General features: G+C 47.1%; 1 protein-coding gene across 1 annotated transcript in view; it reads left to right on the top strand.

Annotated features, from left to right (window-relative positions):
- The window catches only part of INSR (insulin receptor), a 60,413-nt gene that overhangs the window by 29,930 nt on the left and 12,295 nt on the right, over positions 1 to 18,188 (top strand). Inside the window, exons 3-10 of the mRNA XM_058820881.1 lie at positions 3,729 to 4,044; positions 6,951 to 7,096; positions 7,905 to 8,049; positions 8,290 to 8,504; positions 10,743 to 10,869; positions 11,560 to 11,810; positions 12,690 to 12,857; positions 13,486 to 13,687. Coding sequence (XP_058676864.1) covers positions 3,729 to 4,044; positions 6,951 to 7,096; positions 7,905 to 8,049; positions 8,290 to 8,504; positions 10,743 to 10,869; positions 11,560 to 11,810; positions 12,690 to 12,857; positions 13,486 to 13,687 — 1,570 coding nt within the window. The remainder of the gene's footprint in view (positions 1 to 3,728; positions 4,045 to 6,950; positions 7,097 to 7,904; positions 8,050 to 8,289; positions 8,505 to 10,742; positions 10,870 to 11,559; positions 11,811 to 12,689; positions 12,858 to 13,485; positions 13,688 to 18,188) is intronic.

The raw sequence follows: 18,188 nt of genomic DNA, 5'->3' as shown, positions 1-18,188 counted from the left end.
AGGGTTTTTAAACACCCACTTCTTCCAGAGGTGGTGAGGAGGTGTCGTGGTCTTGGGCATCTCTGGGACAGGGGTTTTAAACATCCACTTCCTCCAGATGTGGTAAGGAGGTGTCATGGTCTTGGTCAGCTTTGGGGAGGGGTTTTAACACCCAGTTCCTACAGGTGTTGTGGTCTTGGTCAGCTTTTGGACAGGGGTTTTAAACACCCAGTTCCTCCAGATGTGGTGAGGAGGTGTCATGGCTGTGCTGGGCAGCTTTCTCCTGGTCCATGGCCCCACAGCAGTTTTTGTGATGCAGCATGGTGGGTTCTGCCCCTACCCAGAGCAGCTGTTCCTTTGTCCCCTTGCTTTTGGGTTTGTGGAGTTCCGTTTGGGCTTTCTGTTAGGAATGGAGGGAGTTGAGTTTTTTTCCCTGTGCTGATTGTCCAAAGTCTCCCACAGCCTTAGCAGAGGCTGGGGGCTGTGGCTGAACCTCTCCTGAGCCTCCCCATCTGCCAGAGCTCCCAAAAGCCACCTTAGAGTCACAGAATGTCCTGAGTTGGAAGGGACCCACAAAGATCCTGGAGCACAAACACCCCAAAAATCCCACCCTGAGCATCCCTGGGAGCCTTGTCCAAACATTCCTGAAGCTCTGGCAGCCTTGGGGTTGGGACCATTCCTTGAGGAGCCAATTTTTTTGTGCAAAAAGGCAAATCTCTGTATGCCATAGCAATTATTGGGGTCTGCAGACCTCAGTGGAGAAGGGTAATGAGGTGCACAAACCTATTCACTGTTGACCTGCAGTGAAAGCACAAAGTGGCAGCAAAATCCCAAACAAAACCCATGTTTCTGGCCCATCTGGGTGACATAACCTGGAGTAAGAGTTGTAAGAAGCCCCAGTGAAGATGCTCTGGAGGGGTTTTACACAACTTGAGGTGCTCTCTAGCATGCAGACTTTGATAATGTCATGGCATCTGTTCAGGATCATGGGTAATGAGGATTTGCACAAAATGGTGATTGAATTTCTGGTCTTGAGTGCTTAATGGAAAAAGAACTGTTGCCTTGGGTGCTTTGCTTTCTTCGAGCTGTCTTTGAGACATCAAAAGCTGGCGGAACAGGAAAAAGAGAAACGTTAAGAATGGTTTAAAAATACTTTAATTGTATCTTCTGAAAACCTTTGGAGTGGGGACTTTAGGCGGTTTCTGCCCCTGTGAATACTTGCAGCTGAGTTCAAAATGTGTAAATAAGCACAGGGCTTTGAAGATTAGTTTCCATAACAAATTAAATAAAAATATTGTGTGACAGAATGTTAAGTAGGTGCCATGTGTCACCGGGTGCTTTGCATGAGGGCTGGCTTTTCCCAATTACCTGGCTGCTCCTTGGAAAACAAATACTGGATACTTTGGATACTTTAAACTTTGTGCATGAAAGAGGCAGGGCAAAAGTCCCTTTTTAAGAAAATGCTGGTGAGGAACACTGAGAGCAGGATTCCTTGCAGGACATCTCTGTCTGAGGGGAGCTGTGGGAGAAACAGCCCAGGCTTTCCCCCTGTTCACAAACCTTGATATTCCAGCTGGAATTAGTAAATTTGATAGTGCTTTGGACTAAAATCTGGAATTTTCTGTTGCAAATATTTCTAATAAACTGCAGGCAGGACATCTGCTGCTAGACTCTGTTCATCTATGTATAACCATTTAAAATATCCATGTATAACCTGGCTTTTAAAGCAAGCTTCTCATTTTATATTTAGTCTAATACAAGGTGTTACCTGCAGGTTGCTATTTGACTGTTGCATTTCAATCAAGTTCTGCTTGTGACAGGTTCACAAAATAAGACCTGTTGCTAGAAAAAGGCCAAAAGTTGGAAAAGAAATTAATTTGTAATGTGCTTTTTGTAATGGATGAGTGAGGCACAGAGAAAACACCTGCACTGAAGGACTAACACAGAAGCAGTAAGACATTTGAGATTTGTGGTAGAATTTCAGCTTTTTCCATTTCATATTTCTTCAAGGGATTTATCAGGCTGGAGCAGAGCAGAGGTTGCTCATCTTTACTACCTCATCTAGTCCTGCTTATTCCAAGAATGGCATTAACAGCTTTAACACACTTAATTCTGCAATCCCCTGACATGGGCCGGAGGGGGATTTTCTTCCTAACGCAGCTGGGGGTTGGATCATCCCAACATGTTGTGCTGTGGCTCCCACATGCTGCTCCTTTGGCTGGATAAAACTTGACCACATTCCATGTTGGTCTGCTCAGGTGCCTTAACCAGAATTTAGAGATAATATTTCAGAAGAGAGATAATATATTTCACCTCTGGACATCACTAGGTCAGGATAAAATAAATAATAAATTAGTAAAGCCCCTCCTGCCTGGACATTGAGTATTGGACAGAAAGCTGGGGAAATGTTGGGGCAGATGGTGTTAATTCAGGATTTATTGCTGTCTCCCTTCTCCAGGGGGGCTCAGGCAGGACATCAGGGGATGCTCAGGTGTTCCCTCAGACAGAACACTCTGGTTTGGTGGGGACAAGGGATGTTTTGATCTGCATCTTGGCAATTCACAGCTGGATCTCCAAGGATAAATCTAGGTCCCTGTTCCCCATCTAAAGCCCTTCTTCCTGCTTCTGAAGCCCTGCTCAGTGTTGGTGTTGGCTCTTGGAGTGCTGATTTCAGCTCTGTTCTCTTTCCTGACATGGAGTTATTGGTGTGTTCTGGGTTACAGAGTTGGGTTTGACCATTTCAGCCTCATTTGGACCTCTCAGAGTGAGCGTGGAGATGCTGAGGGGCAGGACTGACCTTGCCCTGAAGCTTCCCTGGGTTTGTTCATCCTGCCCTCCGAGTTACTCACGGTGTTTGCTCTGCTTGGTTTGGAGTTCAAAGCCCAAACCGCTCGTTAAAGCAGTTGTGGGGTGCTAAGTAATGAGTAATTAAACAGAAAACCATAAAAACCTCAAGCAATAACACTCGTGGGTGCCCTTCTATGTGGACTTGTTGGGAGAGCCGCTGAAGAGCTCGTGTTGGTGCCATGGTTTCCTTCAGGAAACTAGGGACAGGGTGATAGACAGATGGGAAGCAAATCCTGATTAACATGGAGGGTTGTGTAAAAGTGTTGTTGGACATGTGTTATTGGCAGTACTGCTGTAGGAAATTCGGTTTTTTACTGAGAAACAACAATTTTCTGGCTTAAACTGGCTGTGCCAGGCTGGGAAGCTCTTGGTGTGGAGTCTCATCACTCCTGAGCTTCAGAAATGACACCAAGGCTCTCCTGGAGCCTCTTTGCTGGACTGAGGGAGCAGGAAAGCTCAGTTTTCTTTTGAAGATAAGCATTGATGAGTTGTGAGGATGAATGGTAAGACTCCTCAAAAACATTCTTGAAATGTGGAATTTACACAGAAAGGTGGAGATGAGGCAGAATTTGCACTAAAAGGTGGAGATGAGGCAGAATTTGCACTGAAAGGTGGAGATGAGGCAGAATTTGCGGTGAAAGGTGAAGATGAGGCAGAATTTGCACTGACAAGTGAAAATGAGGCAGAATTTACACAGAAAGCTGGACATGAGGCAGAATTTTCACTGAAAGGTGGAGGAGATGAGGCAGAATTTTCACTGAGAGCTGTAGATAAGGCAGATGCTCCATGGCTGCCCCTTCGCTCCCGGGACAAGCAGGACCAGGTGCCACCTCTGTAACCTCTCAGGCCCCACGTGTGCAGGCTCTCAGTGACACTCACCTGCCTCTGGTGTTTCTCCCCAGTGTGTCCCCCTGCCTGCAAGTCCCAGGGCTGCACGGGGGACGGGCAGTGCTGCCACAGCGAGTGCCTGGGCGACTGCACGGAGCCCAATGACCCCACCAGGTGTGTGGCCTGCAAAAACTTCTACCTGGACGGGAGGTGTGTGGAGAACTGTCCCCCTGGGCACTACCGCTTCGAGGGCTGGCGCTGCGTCACCTTCAGCTTCTGCCAGGAGCTGCACAACAAGTGCAAGAACGCCCGGGAGTCCGGCTGCCACGTCATCCACAACAACGAGTGCGTGCACGAGTGCCCCTCAGGGTACATCATGAACTCCAGCAAGTGAGTACCTGGGCTGCAGGGAGAAAATTGGGGTTTTTCTCCTCCTTGGGCACGGGGTTTGGGTGGTGTGTCAAGAGCAGGTGTGTCACTCTTGTGCTGAGAGTGACACAGTGTCGTGGTTTGACACAGTACCCCCAGAAAATATATCCTCCCCAGTGGCGGCTGTGAGATGTGACCAGAAATAGAGCAAAACAGGCTCCAATTCAGGAATAAGGGACAAAAACTTTATTAACTTAAAAGATGTAAAAGAAACAAACAGAACTCAGCATAAAAATTTTACAAAAACATTCCTCCTCCCCCCACCAAATTTCCAACACAGCACAGTGAGACAAAACCTTGGATTCTCAATCAATTTACCACCCCTCAGATAGCCAACTGACAGTTCATCACCACCCTTCATATAATCAATTCTCAGCTCATCAAGAAGAGAGGAGTCCCTCTTGTACCACAGGCTTCCCCAGGAAACGCAGTTGAAACTTCTTTATTCAAGAGAACCACGTGGTTTTTATAGAATGATAGGATACATTCTATTTGATTGGCTAACTAACAAAAACATCTTCTGTAAGTAAAAATGAGACTTAATCTCAGGGTTGTGGGTTTGAGCCGCACGTTGGGCACCACCTGTAGGAGTTCAGAGTTGTGGGTTTGAGCCCCACGTTGGGCGCCAGTGTAAGAATCCATGTCTGGATGGGCTGTTTGGGTCCAACCCAGCTGGCTGGGGACCCCAGCCCACATGGTCTCACATAGATGAAAGCAAAAGACAAGAAGTGCTCTTCTCCACATGGGGATGAATTTAAAGTAAAAGCTGAAGATGAGGCAAAATTTGCACTGAAAGTGGGAGATGAGGCAGAATTTTCACAGAAAGGTGGAGATGAGGCAGAATTGGCACTGACAAATGGAAATGAGGGAGATTTTGCACTGAAAGGGGATGATGAAGCAGAATTTGTTTTGTCAAGTGGAGATGAGGCAGGGGATGAATGTCCTCTGTTTATTGACTTGGGATGGAAAAGCCCACATGGGAAGCACTCGTGGCTCATGGCAGGAGACTTTTACACATGGGGGAATGGAGGGTGGAGGAAGAGGACCATGGCCAATGGGATACCAGTGAGGAGGGGTGAGGGGAGGGACTGACCAGGGAAGAGACCACCACGCTGATAATTAGTGGGGGGAAAAGGCGAAGAACATGTGGTCATAGGATACAAATCATGTGCAAAGCAAAAATTACCAAACATCCAGAGCAAACAACTAAATAACTGTTTAGTGCAATACAACAATCAAACATCCAGTGCAAACAACTAAATAACTGTTTAGTGCAATCTTCCTCATATACCATCCTTGGGAAGAACAGACAGAAGAAGTAGAAGGACACCACCTGCAGATTGTTTATACATAACAGGTTATCACATCCTTACAACCCCCTAAAAATTGTCACAAGCCACTCTGAGAAACACTCGCTGTTTCTCTCTCTCTGTCCCATAGCATCCACACAGGAGTTGGAGCAATCACCTGGCCTGCTTTAATATGATTTACAAACTAATACCTTGCTAATTCAAGCCATTAAAAGCTCTCCCTGCCATGGGCTGGTAGTTTATTTTTGCCTTGCTTGCTGTCAAGTTTGGAAAAAGCGAGAAAGGGAGATGGAGAGAGGACAAGGAAGAGCATCCACAGCGTGGGAGGAGGGAGGTGGGCAGTGGATTTAGCAACCCCGCTTCCCTCCCCTCTGGAGCAGCCTCAGGCCAGGGAGCCAGGCTGGAAAAGCACAGCAGGGAGAGGCCGTGGCTAATGAAGAGAGCACAGCGTCCTCGGAGTGCTCGTTCTCAGAATATCAGTCCCTCATCCCTGTAATTACTTTCATTGAGCAGGTTCAAGCTGTGCCAGACATAAATGCACAATGTAACAAACAAGTGTAGCACGAATCAAAGCAGGGAACAGCCATTCTGTCTATTCCCAGGGGGTTTTGACAAAGGAATTAAATAATTTATGGTGCTGAGCTGTTTATCACTGAAAACTTGGTTGTTTGTCCCGCATTACCATTCTAGATTGTGGTGAGTCAGATTTCCTATGAATATTGGTCACTTTGTGCTTGCATGTACTTGCTCCTGCCATAATAATTTCAGGGAATTCACTCTTAACAGGACTTTTTATGCCATTTCCTGTTTTGTTTTTCCAAAGAACCAACAAGCAGCCCCCAAAGTGGCTGTGCTGGTTGTGCAACAGCCCCGTGGCCTCCCCTGTGCTGTTCCAGGCTGCTGCCAGTGGGACCTCACAGCTCTGCTCCCTGCTTTTCCTAGAGCATTTCTTTCTCTGAACTAGTTGGGAACACATTCTTGTGGTGGTGTGACCAGGGCAAGCCATCAGCTCGTGCTATTTAAGCAGTATTTCCCCAGAGCACAAAGCACATTCTTGCCTTTTTTTAAAGCAACATTGTGTGCAGTCCTCAATCAGAGGATTCCCAGATGCAGGGCCAGCTCTCCACTCATCAATTACACGTTTGGTTAATGATTTTGAGATGAATACTGTGCTGGGATTTATTATCTTGAAAGCCCTGGGATGGAGAGCACTGGGCAGCATCCTAGCCAGTTGCCTCTTCATAATAATTCAGGTCACTTCATTTTGTTTTGTAGGAAGGGATGGAATGATTCACCTTTGAAGTGTGGAAGTGGCAGTTTAAGACTGTTTGAATTTATTAGCAGTTATTTTCAAGGCCAGGCTGGATGGGGCTTGGTGTGGAAAGAGGTTGGAATGGGATGAGCTTTAAGATCCCTTCCAACCCAAACCATTCCAAGCTTCTGTGCCTCTCTTTGGAGTTCCTAAAAAGCAAACCCCACGATGATTGCTCACTCAGCTTTTGGGCACTGCTGGGGCCATCCTGCCTGACCCTGCACCCCTCCTGTGCTGTTTTGCAGCCTGCACTGCACGCCCTGTGCAGGGCCCTGCCCCAAGGTGTGTGACTTTGGCAAGGAGAAGACCATCGACTCGGTGACATCGGCGCAGGAGCTGCGGGGCTGCACCGTGGTCAACGGCAGCCTGGTCATCAACATCCGCGGGGGAAGTAAGTGGGGACGGCTGGGCAGCCAGGGAAACCTCCTCAGCCTCAGAGGGACCCAGAGAAACCAGCACAAAGCAAAGGCTTTCATTTGACTGTTTTTGTTAATTGATTGTTGCCAGTTCTCCTGAATTAACGTAAAGAAATTAAATATTAATGTTTATTAATTGTCGCGTTCGCGTTCTCTGGAAAAATCCCTTTGCCCAGGATTTTTCTCCTGGGAAGATGAGAAGCCTCAGAAAAATGAAAATTATTCTTATCTCATTTGCTTCTCCTCTGTTTTGCTCATGTGGGATGTGTTTGGGGATTGTTTGCCCATGGATGATTGCTTAATTGGTTTTTAGTGTAATTTTTACTCTTTGGCCAATCAGTGCCAAGCTGTGTCAGGACTCTGGAGAGAGTCACGATTTTTCATTATATTCTTTTTAGCACTCTTTTTAGCATTTTAGCATAGTAAGTATCCTTTCTGTATTCTTTAGTATAGTATAGTATAGTATAGTATAGTATAGTAAAGTATAGTATTCTTTAATATAATATAGTATCGTAAAATAATAAATTAGCCTTCTGAGAACACGGAGTCAGATTCATCATTCCTCCCTGCCATGAGGATCTCAGCAAATACAATAATTAATATTGTTAAATATTAATGTTTGGGCTTTAATTGTTTAATATTCATGTTAATTGTTTAATATTCATATTAATTGTTTCATATTCATGTTTATTGTTTCATATTAATTTTTTAATATTAATTTAATATGTGGATGTTTCTCTCTGTGATACCAGAAAACTCTTCCCAATGTTTTCCTCTCTGTAGATAACATAGCAGCTGAGCTGGAAGCAAACCTTGGCTTGATAGAAGAAATCTCAGGTTACCTAAAAATCCGCCGCTCTTACGCCTTGGTTTCCCTTTCCTTTTTTCGGAAGCTCCATCTGATCAGAGGAGAGACACTTGAAGCTGGGTGAGTTCTCTCAAAAGATGCTTTATTTGAATGTTTTGAAGTACCAGGAGTGCCACTTCTATCAGGGTTATTTGTATTGGGAAACAATTCCCAAGTTATTTTTAAATGTTCCTCTGCCCGTGGCTTGTGCCCTGCCAGGGCAAACAATTTGCATTCATTTTTCTTTGGTGCCTGAATTAGTGCAAAAAGAGTTTTCCATGCATCCCCTCCCAACCCATCTTTTCATTCTTCTGTTTTCAGGAATTATTCCTTTTATGCCTTGGACAACCAGAATCTTCGCCAGCTCTGGGACTGGAGCAAACACAACCTCACTATTGCACGGGGCAAACTCTTCTTCCACTACAACCCCAAGCTGTGCTTGTCAGAAATCCACAAGATGGAGGAGATCTCTGGGACTAAGGGGCGTCAGGAGAGGAATGACATAGCCCTGAAGACCAACGGGGATCAGGCCTCGTGTAAGAGCCTCAAAATAAAGCTTTGCTTCCCTTTCCTGTCCCTCTGCCTTGCTCTCCTCATGCTGCTCCCTCTCCCAGCCCAGCCCATGATGCTTTTCATGGGTTTTTCATTCCTTTTCATCCCTTAGATAAAGCAGCAGATGTGCCCCTTTTCTGTGCACTCACTGTCACTATGCCACAAGTAAAATTCCCCATGAGATCTCCCTCTGGCACCCTTGGTCCCACAAAACCATGGGAGGTTTTTGGGGCTGGGAATGTCTTTATTCTGTCTTTTTGAAGAGTTTAGCACAACATAACCTCAGCCCAGGCTGGGACTTTGTGTTACTGCTGAGTACCTGATTAATAGTCATAATCTGCTTTTCCCATGTCATGAGGCAACATGGAATAAACACAGGAGAAACAGGATTTCCACCCATCCCTGCAGCCACGTGAGGCAATTGCCATGACAACAGGCAGGGAAAAATTTCCAACAATTTTTGCAATGCCTCTCTGGGGTTTTTCACCCAACAGCTTTCTTCAGGAACAACAATCAGACAGGTCCTGTGTCAGCAAACAGCACAGGGTGGGCTTTGAAGTTCTGCTGCTGAAGATGGGGTTCTGCAGACACTTATACTGCAAGAAATGCAGTCCTTCTGCACCCCCAGTCCTGCTGTTTGTTCCCTTTTTGTGCCACCAACAATCCCCTTTCCCTCTTTGTACCAGGGCTCTGTTGTGGAAGTAATCAGGGGTAGGAAAATCCAGCTGTGTTCTGAGCTGGTGGTGTCTCTCTGCTCTGATTCATTCTCAGCCCCACAGAGATTCACCTGCACACAGGAACAGGAGCATGTGCAGGTGGTCATGGGCCCCTTGGAGCTCAGGATATTCTGTGGAGGACATGGGGACAGGGGCAGTGACCCATCCATGCAGTTGGGTTGTGGTTCTGGGAGAACCACAAAAAAGCCCAGCATTGACTGAACTGGGATTTCAGATCCTGGCTCACAACCTGCAGGGCAGCTTGGGCATCCTGTGGCTTCACTGTCCCTCTGCTTTTGGGGACAGCCCTGGAAGAAGAGCCCAAGGTCCTTTCCCACCCAGAACATTCCAGGATTCTGTGATTTCTGATCCTGTCCTCGTTGCCCCTCATTGATGCAGCTGTTTGTGAACAGACCTAAAAAGTGAAGATCTTTCAGTTGATTCAGTTTCCTGGTCTGGTTTCCCACATTTCATCACCACAGGCAGCCAGGCCAGCACAGAGAGAGAGGGGAATGCAATGGCTGTGACCTGAAACCTGGCAGGAGCAGTGAAAAACACACACGGAGCCTCTGGGGCACCACAGCTCCAGCCAGGCACAGGCAAGGAGCACAAGGAATCAGCTGTCTGTAAAGTTCATCTTCTCCCATGGGACACTGAAAAACTCTTCCCACATTGGGGATGAACCTGAATTTGGGTAGATCCAGCTCTGCCTGTGGCTCCTGGACTGGTGTTTGGTGTGAAGGCAGCTGGAGGAGACAGTTTTGCATTTCTCTTTGCCAGCTTTACCCTCACCCTGCTGAGCTGGTGTCTGTGCCACCCCCACCTCAAACCACAGCTTGCCAGGTTGTTTGGCTTTTTGTTTGCTTTTACATTTCAAGCTCAGCTTTCACACTGGCAGCATCCTGTTTACTAAAAAAAAAAATAGAAAGGGGAAAAAAAAGCTCCCCAGTTTGTTCTGGATGTGGTGCCAGTGAAAGAAATGTTCTTCCTCCTGTTGCAGCTATTGCAGGAATAGCAAATTCAGTCAGAGCCCCTTGAGCTGGGGGCACAAAACATGTCATACCCTTGAGCTCCATCCTCCTGCAAACTCCTCCTGTTTGCAGAGGGACCTCACTGCTCCTGGGCAAGGCTGGAAATTTGTCTGCATCATTTTTGTGGCCTCTTGCCTTCTGTGCAAACCATATTGCTGTGCAGATCATCATCAATTGTGAAATGTGTTGCCTTTAGATTTCTCACTTTGTAGAATTTAGTTGAGCTCTTCTTCAGAGTCATTTTCATGAAATCATAGAAAAATTTAACCTTAGGAGGGCATTGATACCAGCCACTGATTTGAGGTAGGCATGGCTGCCAAGTAAGATGAGGTTTTACTGGGCAGTTCTTCTCAGTGCCAACATTCTCACATTTATCTTAAACTTCTAAGATAAATAAAAACAAAATTTAAATTATGTTTGATGCTTCATTTTCCAGCATCAATAAAACTCTTGTCACTTTTCTCACTTGTTACAGGTGAAAACGAACTGCTGAAATTTTCTTCCATTAGGACTTCTCATGACAAGATCCTGCTGAAGTGGGAGCCCTACTGGCCCCCTGATTTCCGTGACCTGCTGGGGTTCATGCTGTTCTACAAGGAGGCGTAAGTGACCCCCTCAGTGGCCTTGCTGGGCTGCCACCAGCAGCAGCTGCCATTCAGAGGTGGATGTTAAACCTGCTGGATGGGCAAAGCTCTTCAGTCTCTGATTTTGTGGCTCCTGCACTAAAGTTTCCAGTGATATCCTTGTGTAAAAGTGTTCATTGAGATCCCTGAGTTGTGCACAGTCACAGTTCCTCATTTAAGAACAATCCCAACTTCAGTTATTCCTGCTGTTCTAGACACACATACTCAAACCATGGAGTTTCTCATCTCCTAACAGTTCCTCATTTAAGAACAATCCAAACTTTAGTTATTCCTGCTGTTCTAGACACACATACTCGAACCATGGAGTTTCTCATCTCCCCACTCTCTCTGTGGAATGCTGAGGGTTTTATCCCCTTTGAGGTGAGAAGGATTCTTGTAGAATCAAGGTAACCAAGCTGATTTTCATAAAACTCACAATAATCAGTCTGGATTTAGTTGTTGGGGTCATGTTGGGCACAGATCCTGCTCTGTGATGCTGTTGGAGGCCCAGGTGACCAAGCTCGCAATGCCTCCCTTTCAGAATAAATACAAAGAGATAATTTTACTTTATCTGAAAGGTAAAGGATGATAACTTCCAGTGTGTCTTTAGAAATGTTTTTAAGAGCCTGATTGAGGATTCTGTTAATTGGAGCCTTCTCTTTCCTCAAGTCCCTACCAGAACGTGACGGAGTTCGATGGCCAGGACGCCTGTGGCTCCAACAGCTGGACAGTTGTGGATGTGGATCCCCCACCACGCTCCAACGAGCCCAAAGCCCAGGCCCAGCCAGGCTGGCTCCTGAGGGGCCTGAAGCCCTGGACACAGTATGCAGTGTTTGTGAAAACCTTGGTCACCTTCTCCGACGAGCGACGCACGTACGGCGCCAAGAGCGAGATCATCTACGTGCAGACCAACGCCACGGGTCAGTGCAGCACCCCTGGGCTAAAGCCAAGCCTAACTGAGCCTGCTTGGGGGTTAGCCAGGAGATTTCCCACTGCCCTGCTTTGGTAGGGAGGAATTATCCAGAAAATTTCCCACTGCCCTGGAGGAATTATCCAGGAAACTTCCCACTGCCTTGCTTTGGTAGGGTGGAATTATCCAGGAAGCTTCCTTCCAACTGCCCTGCTTTGGTAGGAGGGAAATATTCAGGAAATTCCCACTGCCCTGCTTTGGTGGGAGGGAATTATCCAGGAAACTTCCCATTGCCCTGGAGGAATTATCCAGGAAACTTCCTTCCCACTGCCCTGCTTTGGTAGGAGGGAATTATCCAGGAAACTTCCCACTGTCCTGCTTTGATAGGAGGGAATTATCCAGGAATCTTCCCACTGCCCTGCTTTGGTAGGAGGGAAATATTCAGGAAATTCCCACTGCCCTGCTTTGGTAGGAAGGAATTATCCAGGAAATTTCCCACTGCCCTGCTTTGGTAGAGAGAAATTATTTAGGAAACTTCCCACTGCCCTGGAGGAATTACCCAGGAAACTTCCTTCCCACTGCCCTGCTTTGGGAGGGAGGAATTATTCAGGAAACTTCCCATTGTCCTGCTTTGGTAGGAAGGAATTTCTAAACCAGGGATGTGATTCCAGATGGTGCTAATGGTCACCTCTTCCATCCAGTTTGTGTGGCCTCATTAAGATAAGGCTGGAGGAGACCTCCAGGATGATCCAGCCCAGGCTGGAGGAGCCTGCTGGGTGCCAGGGAATGCTTGATTGCCATAGAAATGGGAATTTGCCATAGAAATGGGAATTTTCCTGTGCTGGCTCTGAGGGCAGTGCAGTGACTCTGCCTCTTGCCCACCCCACAGTTCCATCGGTCCCGTTGGATCCCATCTCTGTCTCCAACTCCTCATCCCAAATCATCCTCAAGTGGAAGCCTCCCTCAGAGCCCAACGGGAACATCACACACTACCTGGTGTACTGGCAGCAGCAGGCAGAGGACAGTGAGCTCTATGAACTCGATTACTGCCTCAAAGGTGAGTGCCTGCTTCTCCCTCCAGCCCTTTCTCTCAGTCTCTCCCACAATTGGGGTTTTCTCTTGCTCTGGGGTCCTGCTGGATTCAGGACTGTTTTTCTGGAATCAGCTCTGTCCCTGTTCTCTTGCATTAGGTGCTGCTGCCAAGGTGTGTGCAAAAGGTCTAAAAATGTTTTTCATAAAGTAATCACATGTTTTTTTCTTTTGGGGAATGTCCCTTCTGCCCTTGCTCCTTTTAAACTGAATTATGAGTTTAATAGCAACAATGGAGATAGTAAAGTTAAAAATTTGGGTGCTGTTGGAGCTTAGGGCCAAGTTAATTTTTGAAGGCAGCTGGTGCCTGGTTTGGAATTCCTTGAGAACACAGAATTGCACTGAGGACTTCCAAAATCTCACCTGCTGCTCTGTGTTACCTGAACTAGGATAAGCAGCATCCAAGCTCCATTGCAAAACCAGCACTTTTGAATTGAATTCCTGTCAGAAAGGAGGGAACTGTTCAGCCTGGGTGTGAAATATGAGATGCCCAAATGTGCCATGAATCCTGTGTACACTGGTTTGGAATCTTTGTGTAGGATCAAACATCTTCTGCCAAGCCATGCACAAGTGACACTAAAACTGTTTTGTCCCAGGATTAAAGCTGCCCTCAAGGACCTGGTCTCCTCCTTTTGAATCTGAAGACCCCCAGAAGTATAACCAGAGTGAAGCTGAGGATGTCAGTGGGGAATGTTGCTCCTGTCCTAAAACAGACTCCCAGATCCAGAAGGAGCTGGAGGAATCTGCTTTCCGCAAGACCTTCGAGAATTATCTCCACAATGAGGTTTTTGTGCCCAGGTGAGAACATCAAACAGGGCTTAGGGGCAGGGAAATGTAATTGAGGATTAAATGAAATTGTAATTGAGGATTAAATAAAAATACCAGCTTGGATACAGCCACATTGCCAGGCTTCCATGAGCCTGTCTAGTCCAGCTGGGTGGGGATATTGGAATCGGGAGAGCAGAGCACCTACCACAGATCTTCCTGCAGATTGGGAAGCTCCTGCTTTTGTTTCCTGTCCCTGAATTCTCCTCAGCTCAAGAATAAAGTGAGAATCCTTAACAAACAGCCTGCAGCTCATCTGGCATCAGATGATGCCAAAAATAGCGATTTTCTTTTCCTGTCGTGAAATTTTGTGGTCAAGTTTCTCATTGAGTTGCAAAGAAAGGAGAAGGGCAGTGTACCAGGCCACAGCCTCGTCCTCCAGCGTGGTATTTGTGGTCTCCCTTCACTTAGTGTGGGAAATGCCTCCAATACCATGAGGAATGTGAGTGCCTGGGTGGTGAATGTCCTGTTTGCAGTGGCACACTTGGTGTCACATTAAGTGGTGTTGAATGTCTTCACACTTCATCTGCAGCCTTGGGGAGGAAGTGCTGGGGAGCAGGGTAGGATCTGTGGTGATTTACCCTCTTCCCTCTCATGCCTTTTGTGCTCTGAATTTATTCTCTGCTTGCTGCCCTCAGCCAGCAAAGCTGCATTTGCAGCTGCCTGACAAAAGCTGGGTCACTGCACTGAGCATTTTCCCTGGGGTTCCCTGCCCTGGTGCCTGCACTCCTCACCTGGAAGCTTGAGCAGAACCCCTCATTTTGCTGTTGGTGCCCATCAGGATGAGCTTCAGTGTGCCACAGGATGCCAGGACATGACACACTCTAAAGCAGAGGAGAACCAAGCCAAATGCAAAAGCCAAACTCCTCCTGATGCAGGCAGACAATTCTGACACTCTGATTTCTTTTTTTTTTCCCCTCACCCCCAGTTTTATTGTGCAGCCAGGCCAGTTTCTGGGGTATGTATTTTAGGAAGAAACCAATCACCAGGATGTGCCACCTTGTCAGCCTCCTGAGGAAGAAATCCCCACATCCCATGGCCAGCTAATCCTCTAAAACAAGGCAGTGCTGGAGAGGCCTCCCTACTGCCACGTGCCCTGCTTGTCCTCCCTGGCAGCTCCAGGCTGTCAGCACATAAATCAGAATTCTTCTTCCTGTGAATGCTCTGCCATCACCTGCTCACAGAGCCTGGCAGGGAGCAGGGAGTGTGGTTTAATTTACTTCAGGTGCTTTTTTTGTGGCTCCTGAGAGTTCAGTGACCTCTCCTGAGGTGCTGTGTGGCCTCTCCTGGAGAGCAGGAGCTTGCCAGCCACGGGAGGAATGTCAGGGGTGAGGCCAGCAGGGAGCAGGAGATGCCAGGGCAGCAGAATCACAGCAGTTTCTCCCTGATATCTTCTTGTTTTCCATGTGCCATTTGTGCCCTCCTGCCCTGCTCCCAGCGATCTGATCCCTGGGCAGGATCCAGCCTCAGTGCAGGGCTGATCTCACCCTCTGGAAATCACAGTTCCTTCCCCCTGGGCACGTTGATTACCCACTCCAGGAGCCACTGTCACACCTCCTGGGGCTCAGCTTTCTCTGGCAGTGACAAAAAGCCAAACTAGAAGTTCAGGAATGCTCCTGTGCTCAGGCAGAGCTGGCAGTGCCTCACTCCAGGTCCATTTGGGGCTGAACAAAGTGGCCATCTTTGTTTGTTTGTTGCTTTGTTTCTTCTTTCCTGGGTTATTTGCCCTCATTTTGGAGGAGTTCTGCTCAGGTTGGAGCTCAGGGCTGGTCACAGGCTGCCCAGGGATGGATGTGTGGAGTCTCCATCCCTGGAGACAGACAATCAGACAATCCCCAGAAGTGCCTCCAGCCTCAGCCCTCCATAGTTCTGTGGGGAAGATTCAGAAAAAGTCCTGAGAGGCAGAGAGGAGCTCAGTGGCTGCTGTTCAGGGTGTCATTCCAGGTATTCCCTCCATTCCTTCACCACAGGAGCAAGAGCACCCCCAGTGTTCTGTCTCTATCACACATGTTTGTGCCATTCCCAATATTCTTGGGGAGCAAGATCTGAGGAATGAATCACTTTAAAAGTTATTATTTTCCTCTGTGTTTCCCAATTCAGTTAATTGTACAGACAAATCTAAAATGCTTTGGCCAGGCCAGCTGACCTGGGGCAGTTTCAGAGGTGTGGAAAAGCCTGGCTCAAGGTACCAAAGACATTTTTGGAATCCCCCAGCACAGGCCATGCTGTGTGTGCTGAGATGTCACTTCCAGCCCCCTCACACCCCTGTGAGGACAGGAGGAACCTGGACCTGAGGGTTTCACCCTGGAGCTGCTGAGATGGCCTCAATGCAAATTACACTGGAACAACTCTGAGAAAAAATCAGATGTTTGAAAACACAGAGAATTTGGCAAGAAAATTGCTGCAAATCCAGGATAATAAATATGGGAAGATTGGGGATTTACAGCTTCAAAAGCTTTTCTTAACTTACTGTGACTTGAGAAGGAAAGAATTCTTGCATTTTACTGTGTGTTGCATCAGTGGTCAAATTACTGTTTTACTTGTGAAAAACAAAATTCCCTTGAACACGAGGATCAGCTGAATTCACACTGGATAAACAGAGGGTGTAGCTTTGCTTTTATGCAAACCAGGTCCTGTTTGACCATAAAGAATCCTTCCCAAGGAGGGAGGTGGCATGACCCAGAGCTGGGTCCCTGAACTCTGCCCCATCCTGAGGGGACACTGCATCACACAGGCTGAGGGAACAGCAGCTCCGAAAGGAGTTAATTAGTAATTAAGAAAGAGAAAACTTAAAACTGGAATGTGTTTGCTGAACCTGCCTGTAGGATTGATGGGGGTAGCACAGTTGGGACGGACGGAGACGAGATATCTCTGCAGCCAGGTCATGGAAATTGCATTTATTGCAAAGGGCCAAATGCAGGCCCCTGCTGGGAGCTGCCAGCCACAGCTCAGAGCAGGCCCCAAAGAGGAAAAGAGAGATAAAGAGAGGGTAAAGAGAGAATGAGAGAGTAAAAGAGAGGATCAGAGGGTGATGTTCCCGTTACAATACAATAAATCTTCTTCTGGTCTTGGAACTTGAGGTTTATTGCAAAGGCCTTGGTGCAGGGCCCTGCTGGGAGCTGCAGCCACAGCTCAGAGCAGGGCTGAGAGGAGAGAGGGGGAGAGAGGATGAGAGGGAAAGAGAGTAAAAGGGGTAAGAACTAAGAGAGCAAAGTTCCCGTTACAATACAATAAATCATCTGTGTTGAATATTCTGATTCTCACTAACCAATCTAGTACAATATACAAATCCTACAGCATTTCCATGCAGCGTATAAGAATCATTACATTACCACACTGTGTTACATTTTAAACCCTAAAAACTCCTCTTTGGGCCCCATCTGCCAAGCTGTAGGGTCTGCTTGGACCTTGGAGCTGTCTGCAAGCAGAGGGTGTTGTTCCATCAAAAGGGGATTACCTTCAGCCAGCCACACCATTGTTTTCCTGTTGTTCACTAACTGAGGGATCTCAAAGCTTGCTTTCATTTCAATCTCGCTTTCAGTTTCCATATTCTCAAAATCTTTTGCCAGGCAATCATAATTTATAAGGTTTTCCTGTTTCATCTTCCCCAACACCTGCCATCCTTATTTGCCATCAGGTGGATGAATATTGTGTCCTGGCTGTGAGGGTGGGCAGGCCCTGGCACAGGGTGCCCAGAGCAGCCCCTGGATCCCTGGCAGTGCCCAAGGCCAGGCTGGACAGGGCTTGGAGCAGCCTGGGACGGTGGAAGGTGTCCCTGCCATGGCAGGGGTGGCACTGGATGGGCTTTAAGGTCCCTTCCACCCCAAACCATTCTGTGATGATGACAATGTGAATATTTGTGTTGTGTGCGGTGTTTAGGTTGAGGACATCTCAAACTCTGCTTTTGGCTGATGCCTTTTGCTGTAGGAGGAGAAACAGCTCCAGGGAAGGTGGCAGAGACCTGTGAGAGCAAATCCCTGTTGGGGCTGGGGCTGGCCATGGCCTGGTGGTCAGAAGTGGCAGTGGAAAGTTCAGTTCAGCAGCAAAGATTTGCTTCAACAGCTTGTTACATTTTTAGAGCCTGGAGATGCCTCAAGTGTGGGTTCAGATCAGGTCACTCTTTGTACCCTTTAATAGCTGCACACACATGCACACACACACACACAAAAAGATCATCACCCCCTTAAAATACATGGTCTGGATTTCAACTGGCATTAATTCCTTTTGTGTAACTGAATACAGTTACTGATTCACCACCTTGGTTAGTTCCCGACCTGGAATTCCCCGTGGCAAATATGTGGCAGCACATGAGAGTGTTAGATTGAGCACTTTTGGTTTGGTACTGATCCCTTCTTCTTCTGTTTTTTTTTTTTTTTTTTTCTTGCCAAGAAAATGAAATTTTTGCATGTTTCTTAATTCTGTTGAATTTATTCTGTTTGTTTGCTGACAAAACCTGATATTAAAGCTGGCTGGT

This window comes from Ammospiza caudacuta, chromosome 28 (genome assembly GCF_027887145.1).
Source record: "Ammospiza caudacuta isolate bAmmCau1 chromosome 28, bAmmCau1.pri, whole genome shotgun sequence".
NCBI lineage: Eukaryota > Metazoa > Chordata > Aves > Passeriformes > Passerellidae > Ammospiza > Ammospiza caudacuta.
This window is presented reverse-complemented; position numbering and strand designations above follow the sequence as displayed.